The 11,614-nt window shown below is 47.9% G+C and overlaps 1 protein-coding gene across 1 annotated transcript; it reads right to left on the reverse strand.

The window, feature by feature from the left end:
- Nucleotides 1-3,669: 3,669 nt before the first annotated feature.
- Nucleotides 3,670-11,181, reverse strand: LOC126631308 (G-type lectin S-receptor-like serine/threonine-protein kinase LECRK4). The gene is made up of 4 exons (XM_050301481.1): nucleotides 10,917-11,181; nucleotides 9,422-10,128; nucleotides 7,096-7,182; nucleotides 3,670-4,964 (listed from the first exon to the last, which is right to left on the reverse strand). The coding sequence occupies exons 1-4, from the start codon at nucleotides 11,179-11,181 to the stop codon at nucleotides 3,714-3,716; spliced, it is 2,310 nt and encodes a 769-aa protein (XP_050157438.1). The 3' UTR covers nucleotides 3,670-3,713.
- Between the last annotated feature and the right edge of the window lie 433 nt (nucleotides 11,182-11,614).

Below are 11,614 nucleotides of genomic sequence, written 5' to 3' on the forward strand. Positions count from 1 at the left end.
CAAAATCCTATAAATACTGAAATCCCCCATTCATACTTTACGCTTTCAAAATATCTCTGAAATTTCTTGCCCTTGTTCTCCAGTGCAGTTCTTTTTCTCAAGTCTTCGTTCCTCAATCTTTAAACCCAGAAAATTCTTTTCTTGTCATCCCTTCAAACCATTCACCATGGCCTCCTTTATCTCCAAGCTTTCTAAGGAGTGTGACCAATGCCAGAAAATCATCGATTGGAGTTCAATCAAGACCATCCGATTTGAGAGTGACATGAGTACCTCTCACCAAATCTTGGGTCCTCTCTTTAAGGCGGCGGTGCCACCAACCATCACCGGGCTCCTCCAGAAGCACTGTCTATCATCTTTGCTGCAAGGATTTGAATGGTCGAAATGGGAGGTGGCGAGGCCTCAGGGCTCCTGGCCCTCGACCACTACAGCCTGGGCAGCCTGGGTTGTACGAATGGAAAGGCTTTTCGGCGAGCAATGGAAAGCCCTAGGCATTTATGATGCCATTCGCCTCTCGTCCATGGATATCATCATGGACAAGGAGCTCCTCCTGGTGGCCTCATGTTTCTGGTGTTCGGCTACTAACACCATGGTTCTCCCTCTCGGCCTCATTGGCCCCACCATCCTCGACCTCACTGCCATCTTGGGGACTTCCCCAACTGGAATCCCAGTCGACGCTGCCCTCCCTGGGTACCCGTCGAACCTCAATTTGAAGGTACTCTTCGACAAGCGGGCCCTTGAGACGCTGAGCGGTGATGGCCAAACACCCTCGAAGGAAGAGGTTCACAAGCTTCACAAGAACTTCTTCAACTACAACACCCTCTATCTCCATTTTGCCGGCCGAGGAGAGGAGGCTCTGCGAGAAGGGGAGCACGAGGCTTTCCTCTTCTATTGGTACAACAAATTTATTTGTTATACCAAATCTAATAAGTGTCTGGTCGAGAATATGCCAGTGGCCGAAGCTTTAGCTAGCGGTCACACTTTGGCACTCAGCCCGGCCATTCTCGCACATCTCCTACGCTGCTTGGCCGAAGTCACTCTAGACAAGGTCGATCCGCAGCAGAATGGGCCCCTATGGGTCTTCCAACTCTGGCTGCAGGTCTATTTTACCCCTCTTTGGCCAACGATGGCCGATTTCTCGCCCAAGGAAGCGCTCGACCCCCAACTGGCTCTTCGGCCAATCCCCCCCACCAAGCTGAAGAAGTGTTCAGATATTTTTTCGCTCTTGACGACCTTTCTGATGACGAATTCTTGATCTGTCGTCGTCGAGAATACCCTTCGTCGATCAGACTTCCTACATCAGCATGGGGCGCGGACGAAGAGGCCAACCTTCGTCAATCTTGGGGGTCCTTCGTGCTTGCCCGCGACCTTCATCTCGGCTGTAAGGGCCGCCGAGCGAGTTGGGAAGTGTATCATCCCAACTTCCTTGCTCGGCAGCTTGGCTACCTCCAAGGTTGCCCGGTCCCCCATCTCTCCTCTTGGTCCGTCCTAAGCCGTGGACGCGAAACTGGTTCTTCCGAGAAGGAATGCAGTGACGCAAAAAAGGAGTTCCAAGAACGGTGCCAGAAATTCCGCCTTCGACCAGCCACTCCAGAAACTCTTTGCACCGATACCTTCGGTGCTTGGTGGGAAGAATATACCCAACAGTTCTTTGGTGTTCCGGTCGAAACCGTTCTCGCCAAACTCTTCGGTGGTCGACCTAAGAAGGCTTCTGCCCCCCAAACCCAAGGTAATGGTTTATTTCTACCTTTTTCTTTCAATTTTGAACTACTGATCTACTTTGCTGACTTGCTTTTGCTTCCCCAGGTAGCCGGTCCTTGAAAAAGGTGGAAGTGATCGCTGTAGCTGCGGCTGAGAAAAAATTGGTTGCCTCGAAGAGGGCTAAAACCGTTGTGTCTGTCTTACCGAGCAAACGACCTCGTCAAGAGGCCGAGCCGACCATCGAACCCCCTCGGTCTGCCAAGCGAGTCTTAAAGCTGGCAAAAAAAGGAGCACGGGAGATCCACGTCATCTCCAGTCAAACTACGGGGGCGACGACTCCCAGTGTTTCCCCTTCTCTTACCGTCGGCCAAGCCTTGGCCGAGAAACAGCCAACTCAGACCGTAAAAACAGTCCAAGCACGACCTGTTTCTGAGGTCGGTGCACCAGTCGTAGCTCTATCGGTCGAGGCTACGCCTGTCCTAGAAAAGGCAGTCCCTGCGACCGAGAAGACTTCTCCCGCACATCCAAAACCTTCGATCTTCGTTCTGAAAGATAGCGAGGGGAGCGACAAAGTTCCAGTGGCGAGTCGCCCTCATCCTTGCCGTCAACCTCTTCCTGGGTCTGAGGTGGCTGTTTCAGTCGGCCCTTCCACGGCCGACCGTGGCAAACGACCGGCCGAGAAACCAGTAGCGGCGACCGAAACGCCCGCTCCTCCACAGGACCAGGATGTCCATCCTACGTCCGAAGCGGCTGTCTTAGTCGGCCCTTCGACAGCCGACCGTGGCAAACGACTGGCCGATGAACCAGAGGCAACGGTGGAAACGCCCATTCATCCTCAAGACCAATACCTCAACATTCCTCCGCAGGAAGCTACTTCGGCTTTCGTAAGTGCCTTTTATCGCCTTTCCTTGATTATTTTCCTGCCATAAAACTCTAAACCAGAAAAATATTGTCAGGTGCCTGCGTACTCTTTTCATCGAAACTTCTATGCGCCGAAGGGTGTTATCTATATTTCATGGCCGCCTCAGTGGCCATCGAACGTAGATAACCTCCATCGGCCGCGTGAACTGAGAAGCAATCTAAGACACTAGGCTCGGCCATTGAGTTCTTTAGGTTCGAGCAACGATCCTGAAGACATGGCCGAGGTCTCCTCTCGGCAGGTTAAAAGAAACGAAACCTTCTTGCTATCTTTTTCATGACCTCTTTTGAGCTTAACCTGATTTGTGTGTGCATGCTTCGTGAGAGGTCGAATTCAAAGCTCTTTTGTCCAGCACCACTGGAGGGTCTGGTCCTTCGGCCGCCACAACTGACACTGCTGATTCAACTGCTCTGACTCGGCTGTAAGAGGTCTTGTCACTTTCGGCGTCGCAAGTCCTTGAGCGCAAAGGTCTGGATTTGCTGGGTGTGTGTCTAAACGACCTTGGAGCCGACGGTCAGCTGAGCGGCGAGGCTGTCGTTCGGGCGTCAACCGCCTTGGAGCGGGTTCGAGAAACTTTCAGTATTTTCGAGAACGCTCTAAGGGCTGAACAAGACCTGCAAGCTACCATGGCCGTTCAAGATACCTTCTGTCTAAAGATTGACGCCTTAAAGGCTAAAGGAGAAGCCTTGGCCGACCTCGACCGTCAAATGGCCGAATTGGCGAAACGCCAGTCGGCCATTGCCTCCGAGCTTGACAAGTAGGGGTGGGCGCGGTGCGGTTTGGTGCGGTTTCGAGTGAAACCACAACCGAAATTGAAACTTTTTGCGGTGCGGTGCGGTGCGGTTTTGAAGCCAAAACCGAAATGAAACCAAACCGTTTAGTTCGGTTCGGTGCGGTTTCAAACGGTTTCGGTTTGATTTTTGAGAAAAAAATGTACAATTTAAAATATACACATATTTATGCATAAGATGGTCTTATTTTCCTTGTATATTAATTAATGAATATGCACCAAAATTTCACCACTCGGTGCAAACCCAGAACCGCAAAACCACTCAGGTGCAGCATAACCTTTTGTTCCTCGGATAGCGGTATGAGTCTAGCTCTGATTCATCATCAAAAGTTTTGCCAATCCAAAATCAGAAATCCGAGGAGTGTAATAATCATCGAGAAGTATGTTTTGTGGCTTTATGTCACAATGGATAATCTGCGTGCTGCACTCTTCATGCAAGTACAAAAGCCCTTTCGCAATGCCATAAGCGATTTCAATTCGCTGTTTCCAACTTGGTTTGATATCAGAAAAAAGAAAGCTTGCCAGTGTGCCATTGCTCAAGAACTCATAAACTAGCAATTTCTGTTGCCCCTTATCACAATATCCGAAAAGACGAACCAGATTCTTATGATGCGTCTTACCAGTTACATTCAGTTCTATTTTAAACTCCTTCTCGACATCTTGCATAACATAGCGTAGCTTCTTCACCGCCACTTTGACACCAGAACCAATTTGCATCGCCCCTTTGAAAACCACTCCAAAAGCACCCTTTCCTAATTCTTCCTTGAATCCATTTGTAGCTTCTTGTAGCTCTTCATAGCTAAAAGAGCGCAAATTCGAGTCCAAAACAATATCGGTACTAGATCTTACCGGTTTCTTCCGGAATATGAAGAAAAAACCGAGACAGAGAGCAGCAACATTAACAAATATGGAGGTACCTAATAGTGCTGATCCCACACGTACAACAGTGGTCTTGCTCTTCTCTTTATCATCTGGAATTGGCATTGGAGGAAACTGCAGAGTTACATTATCCTTTCGGACTTTGATGAAGGTCTGTGAATTAAGATTGAACTGCACTATCCCGTTTGAGAGAGGTAACTTCTTTTTCCAGCAGGTTTCAGACCGGAAAACAGCAACAGCGCATAAACAATCTTGAAAGCAAGACTCTTTGCACTTCTTCGCTGTAAAAGGTTTTAGCCGCACATAATCTGAGGTTGGCCAATCAATATTTGTCTGCAATTCGACATCATACAAATCTTTTCTAGGACTTTGTACCTCATCTCCTTCACAGCCTTGTATAAAATCAGGTTTACAGCCTCGGTACAAGTCATTGGGATCAAGAAAAGAAAACCCTCTTGGGCATTCGCAGGTTGGCCTATGATCTTGATTCATCTTACAGACACTGTTGTATCCGCAAACACCAACGCCCATGTCTTCCATAAGTGCTTGGCAAATATCAACCGGCTGATACCACAGAGGACTACTCCAATTTGCGATTCCAGTGAAATTTTTCGGGTAAGAGTATAGCATGAAAATCCCATCAAAATCAAGGGTTGCCCTTATGTAGCTGTCCCTCACCTACTCGGTGCAAACCCAGAACCACAAAACCAAATGTATAAGTATAACCTAGTTGAATGAACTAAATAAAAATAAAAAAGTGCAGTTTCGGTTTCGGTTTCGGTTTCGGTGTGGTTTTGAAAACCCAAAACCGAAACCAAACCGTTTTGTGTGCTGCGGTTCGGTTTTGAAACCGAAACCGTTTCAAAACCGCAAAACCAAACCGTTTGGTGCGGTTTGATTCGATTCGTGTTTCGGTTTCGATTTTCGGTTCCAAGTGCCCACCCCTATTGACAAGGACTTCGAGTCGGGCGGCAAGGTTTGTTTGACCTAGTATGCGGCGAACACAAAATGGGTCGAGTAGTTGAAGCTGGACAAAAAGAACCGGCAGGCCGAGGTCATCATGGGCGAGGTGCGGTGGTTGGAGCTGAAGGCCCTGCTCGGCACTCTTCTACCTTCTTCACCTTGAATGTATTTGAATGTAAACCGATCGACTTACTCATTTTGTACATGCTTATCAATCTTAATGAACTGGTTTTCTATTCCCGCATTTCCCATGTGACCGGATAGTATTTCTTCAAAAACTTCCCATTGATTGGTAATCTGTGAACTACATCGGTCCGGTCTTTAAGATGATACGCCCATTTTTCGTATACTTTATGTAGAACAAACGGCCCCTCCCAATTTGTCGACCACTTGCCGAACCTAGGGTCTTTTAGTCCTACGGGTAACACCGTTTGCCAAACCAATTCACCCTCGCCGAATGTTTTCTGACGCACCTTTTGATTATAGGCTCGCTCGGCAATCTGTTTTTGTGCCACTAGTAAGTTATAAGCGTCAAGTCGCGCTTCTTCCAAATCTTCTAATTCCTGTCTCATGGACTGATTATATTCGGCGCTAAACAAACTACTTTGTTCAATTAATCGCAACGAATTTATGCTTAACTCGACTGGTAACATTGCATCGTGTCCATAGGTTAATGCGTACGGGGTTGTCGCAGTCGCCGATCGGGGCGATGTTCGATATGCCCATAATGCCTCGTTCAACTTTAAATGCCACATGCCAGGCCTTTCTTTTATTATTTTTTCAAGGATGCCAATCAACACTTTATTACTTGGCTCGGCCTGCCCATTCGCTTGTGGATAATACGGTGTAGACTGTTCAAGCTAGATTTTCAAATTTGCTGTATATTCTTTAAACCTCTCGGCTGTGAAGATTGTTCCATTGTCAGTTATGATCGTTTCTGGTACGCCAAATCTGGTCACAATGTGTTCCTCCACGAAGTCGCAAACTTCTTTAGATGTTAGCTCGGCATATGATTTCGCTTCGACCCACTTAGTAAAGTAATCGGTTGTGACTATTATCCATTCGTGCTTGGCAGCTCCAGAAGATGGCGTGATTTTGCCGATTACGTCTATGGCCCATCTTCTAAACGGCCATGGCTTAATGACCGAATGCAACGACTCGGCCATGACCCTTTGTATAGGCCCGTGAATCTGGCACTGTATGCACCCTCGTGCAAACTCGATACAATCCTTTAATATCCTTGGCCAAAAATAGCCGTGTCGTCGAAGTAGCCATCGCATTTTTCGTCCGGATTGATGAGCTCCGCAAACCCCTTCATGGACCTCTGTGATTGCCTGAGCACCCTCTTGGGGGCCGAGGCATAACAGTAACAAACCATCTTTGCCTTTTCGGTATAACTCATTTTGGTACGTGACATAGTTCGTGGCGTGAACTCGTGTCTTGCGACTATGTTTTCCACTGGGATTGTCAAGGTACTGCATAATGGGTTTTCTCCAATCATCTGGTGTTGCCTCGACAGCACAAACCTCTACAGTGTCTTGTCGTTCTAGCAACGAAGGTAAAGACATGACTCGGGTGCGTATTACATCGTCGCGCCGGAGGATTTACTGGTTAACCAAGGCCGGGTATAACTGTCGTAACACCGGTATTTCTCAGCCTAGCCTGCCCCCAGGAGTTGTGCACCGGAGGCAATTTGAGCTAACTCGTCCGCGTCGGTATTATGGATCCGAGAAATATGTTCGAACGTAATACCGTCGAAGGACTTGGCCAAATAGCTGGCAACCATGTGGTATGGTGCCAGGGTACAACTCATGCAGCGGAAAGACCCATTAAGTTGGTTAATCACAAGCTCAGAGTCGCCGAGGACGAGGGCACGGGTGGCCCGTAAGTCACGAAGGAGGCCAAGGCCGATGATAAGGGCTTCATATTCGGCCTGATTATTGGTGCAGTCAAAATCCAACTTAAGCGAAAAATACCAACGATCGTGATTAGGAGATTGAATGACAACCCCAACGACGGCCGAGGATGAAGTACTGGAACCGTCAAAATACATCATCCAATAGTTGTCGCGTGCTTCAACCATGCCGATTTCGACATCGGTGTCCCCAAAACCGTAGGGAGAGGGGTGTTGAGCAAGGAAGTCAGCCAATGCTTGGCCTTTGACAGCTTTCTGGGGCACGTATTGCAAGCTAAACTCGGACAACGCCATCGTCCACTTCCCAATTCTCCCTTTTACGATTGGCCGGGTAAGCATGTACCGGATAACGTCGGTCTGGGCAATGACTTGTGTGACCGACGGAAGCATGTAATGCTGGAGCTTAGAGGCAGCGAAGAACACGGCAAGACAGAGCTTCTCAACGGCAGAATAATTGGTTTCCGGTTGATTAAGATTTCGACTGAGGTAAAAAATAGCCTGCTCTCGCCCGGCATCGTTATCTTGGGTAAGGAGACAGCCGATGGACTCTTCAGCGGCCAAGATATATAGTTTAAGAGGTTTACCGCGCCGTGGTGGAACAAGGACAGGTGGTGTCGTGAGGGAGACTTTGATTTGTGTAAACGCTGCCTGATGCTCGTCCGTCCACATAAATGTATCTGAGTCCTTAAGTTTCAAAAGCGTCGAAAACGCTTTCATTTTCCCTGCCGAGTTAGCTATAAATCGGCGGAGAAAATTTATCTTGCCGAGTAAGGACTGCAGTTGTTTCTTCGTCGTTGGGGGTGGAGCACTGATGATTGCACGTGCTTTATTTTCGTCCACTTCAATCCCCCGGTGATGTACCAGGAAACCAAGAAAATTACCGGCCAACACACCGAATGCATATTTGGCAGGATTCATTTTGAGGTTGTGTTGGGGCATATGAAGGAAAGCCTGTCGGAAATCATCCAGATGAGTCCGCCGTTGTTTGGATTTAATTACAACATCGTCGATATAGACTTCGATGATGCTTCCACTTAAATCATGAAATATGGTGTTCATTACCCGTTGGTATGTGGCGCCGGCATTTTTAACGAATGGCATAACAACCCATTCGTAAGTGCCGAGTGCCCCTGGGCAGCGGAAAGCAGTTTTGTGCACATCGGCTTCGGCAATGAAAATTTGGTTGTACCCGGCATGTCCATCCATAAAGGATAAGATCGCATGATTCGCCGCGGCATCGATTAACAGATCTGAAATCGGCATTGTATACTCATCTTTGGGAGTTGCCATATTCAGATTTCTGAAATCGATGCAGATGCGCAGTGCACCATTTTTCTTTAAGACAGGAACGATATTCGCCAACCATTCCACATATCGAGCTGTTCGAATGAACCTGGCTTTCAAAAGTCGAACCAGTTCGTCCTTGATGCCGAGTTGCACTTCGGTCGAGAATCGATGAGGTGGCTGACGGAAAGGTTTACATCCGGGCTTAATACGTAATTCATGCTCGACAAGAGTACGATCTAAGTCGGGCATTTCATGGTAGCTCCAAGCAAAACAATCTTTGAACTCCGTAAGCAAGGCGCGAAGTTCGTCCTTCATTTGTTGGGGAAGTAAAGCACTAATAAACAAAGGCCGTGGGTGATCAGCCGTCCCAACATTAATCTCTTCCAGGGGGTCCTTAACTTGGGGCTGATGATCTTCGAGCTCGGCCGGGGCGGCTTGAACTTTGTCAAGAGATAAGACAGGACCATTATCTCCTTCGGTAAGGAACTCGACGAGGTTGACGCCCGAATTTGGTTGTCTAGATATAGTATACCAGTAGGCCAGTAGTCGTTCCATAGTAGATGAAACCGCGGCCCTACGTTTTTCCCGATCGGTGTCAAACATTGGCCTCGGGGAGGAAGTTGGCTAATCCGAGTCTCGCTGAATCCTAATGGACAGTTTCGGCGCCAACCTCGATAGCTTTTTGAACAGAAATCCGAGTCGGCCGTCCTTCATCATTGAAACCCTGTAGGGTGATATAACCGACGTGGTCATCATAGTACCGTGCTTGGATCATGTTAGTTTCGAAGGGCTGACTATTGGCCGGGTGAACGATGATCGATTTGCCGTCCTAGAAAACTAGCATTTGATATAAGGATGAAGGAATACAGCTGGTTAGATGAATCCAGTCTCGACCGAGCAGAGCGTTATACTCGGTCTTGGAGTCGACGATAAAAAAGGCGGTCATATGATTTCGGCCGGTAATATTTACCGCTAAAGGAAGCACCCCTTTGGTTTGTGATTTGTCTTCGACAAAACTGCTCATTGTGATCCCTGAAGGAATGAGTTCGTCATTGAAGCGACGCAACGCCTTCATGATGTTTACAGGCATGATATTGACCGTCGCTCCGCAGTCGACAAAAACTTTAGAGACTGGATACCCTTCGATATGGGCCGTGACATACAACGGTTTCAGATGATGGAGGTTGGCCGATGATGAGCAAGGAAACAATTCAGCCAAAGCTGCTTTGATATTGTCATCTTTTGTTGTAGAGTCAACTTCGACAACAAATACAAAATCAACATGGCCGGCTTCCTCGGCGATTACATCACCATCGAGGAAATTCGGCTGAGCTGTGCTTGATTGAAAAGCAGCGGGTAACACATGGACCATACTGATTTCCATGTTATCCAAGACTGACGGGCCCATCGGGTTAGGATCCTCCTCGCTAGCCTCATCTCTCGTCTGGTCGGTGACTACGGCTTCCGTTGTTATCAGAGTTGGACAAAGAGACTCTTCTGCCCCTTCTTCAATGGTTTGATCCTGCGGTGCTGCTTCGGCAGCTTGTTGGTTCTGCGTGATTGCCTCAAGTGAGGTTGAGATCGACAGTGTGCTTGGGGTCAAGATCCGAGCTTGCTCCTGGTAGTGTATCCGGGCATCCCTGGTGTCGAGATAAGCATCCAATCGCGCAACACGTGCTATTTCATCAGTCGTAAGGCCGAAGAGAGAAACAACCGAAAATACTTCGAAGTGATATCGTAAATACTGAAGGTTCTCTATTGAGAAAGGAAAGTCGGCTGCATCGATATCAGTGTATGGGTCAACTTCAAATCCAAGGACACGAGCTTCTCGTATGTGCTGGAACCTTGTTTTCAATCCTGGGTCTGAGGTTTTCTGAATGATTCGCTCGGCATCAGGACAAGTCAGGACTAGATCAATTGTGTCCTAACATGCCTTCGGCAAACCATACAGATCATTGGCCGAATGTTTCTTATGAAATTTTTGCATGTATTCCAAAGCCTCCCCGAGGAACGGTGGGTGCAAATTCCGTCGAATTTTGATCAAAGGCTCTTGTATGGCCGGCGGGGCTAATTTGCTTTCGGCCTCTTGCCTGAAATGCTCGAGGCGTGCCTTCATCTCCCCCGGCCGAAGAAGAAGTTTGATCCGTTTATCAGCCTATTCGAACGTGGTTTCGACATCTCGGTTGACCAGCCGTTTCCGTTGAACCAATTCTGTCATAATAGCTGGAGGTGGTCGTTCATCATCAGTAGTAATTGTGTCCTTCGGCCGCCATTGAGGGACCGAAGTTTCTTGGGCTGCCCGTCGGCGGGCCATGCAATCTATCCTTTGGTGCCGGCGTTTCTGGATTTGGATAGTGCGGTGTAGACGCCTTTCGAAGAATGATATGTATACCAACGTTGATCTTTAAGTTCGGGAGGTTTGAAAGTTTTTTGGCTCCGCGATGATTCCGAACTGCTAGAATTACGTTTATAGTAGTCATCGTCATAAAATGAAGCATCAAAATCAAGGCGCCGCCTGACTGAGGGTGTCTCGTCCATCCTCACTTTAGGACCGAGCCTATCAAAAACCCCTTGATGTAGGCCTACGTTGGCAACCTTTTGCTGGGTTGCGGCCGTAGGTCGTTCCGTTATAAGCAAAGAGGGCTTCTCCTCTGGCTCACTGCCGACTTTTGCTCTACATTTACTGCACAAAACCGCCGTCCCGCTGTCTTCATCGGTGCTATAATCCATCATAGGTTTGACAATAGCGGGTCCCGTTAAAGGTGTGGGTGGTTCGTTTGAACGAAAATCGACCATGAAACGTGGCCGAGAATTCTGATTCCGAAAGCGTTGCATCGCAACAACTTCGGCCTTCCCTTTCCCTTTGTCTTTAGGTAGGCATCGACCATATTTACTGTTGTCGTGGGGAACGGGTCAGGATCAACACTCATCTTCTTCTCTGGAAATTTCAGTTTGCCATTATCAATCCAGCTTTGGACGTTGTCTCGAAACACGACGCAATTGTTTGTCGTGTGTTTGCGTGAATCGTGGTATTTGCAATATATCTTTCCTTTAAGCTCTTCGGCCTTGGGAATGTTGTGCCCATGCCGAAGTTTGATGATCCTTGCTGATAACAGTTGATCAAAAATTGCATCGGCCTTTGTAATATCAAAAGTATAAACTT

This window comes from Malus sylvestris, chromosome 8 (assembly GCF_916048215.2).
Source record: "Malus sylvestris chromosome 8, drMalSylv7.2, whole genome shotgun sequence".
In the NCBI taxonomy this organism is placed as follows: domain Eukaryota; kingdom Viridiplantae; phylum Streptophyta; class Magnoliopsida; order Rosales; family Rosaceae; genus Malus; species Malus sylvestris.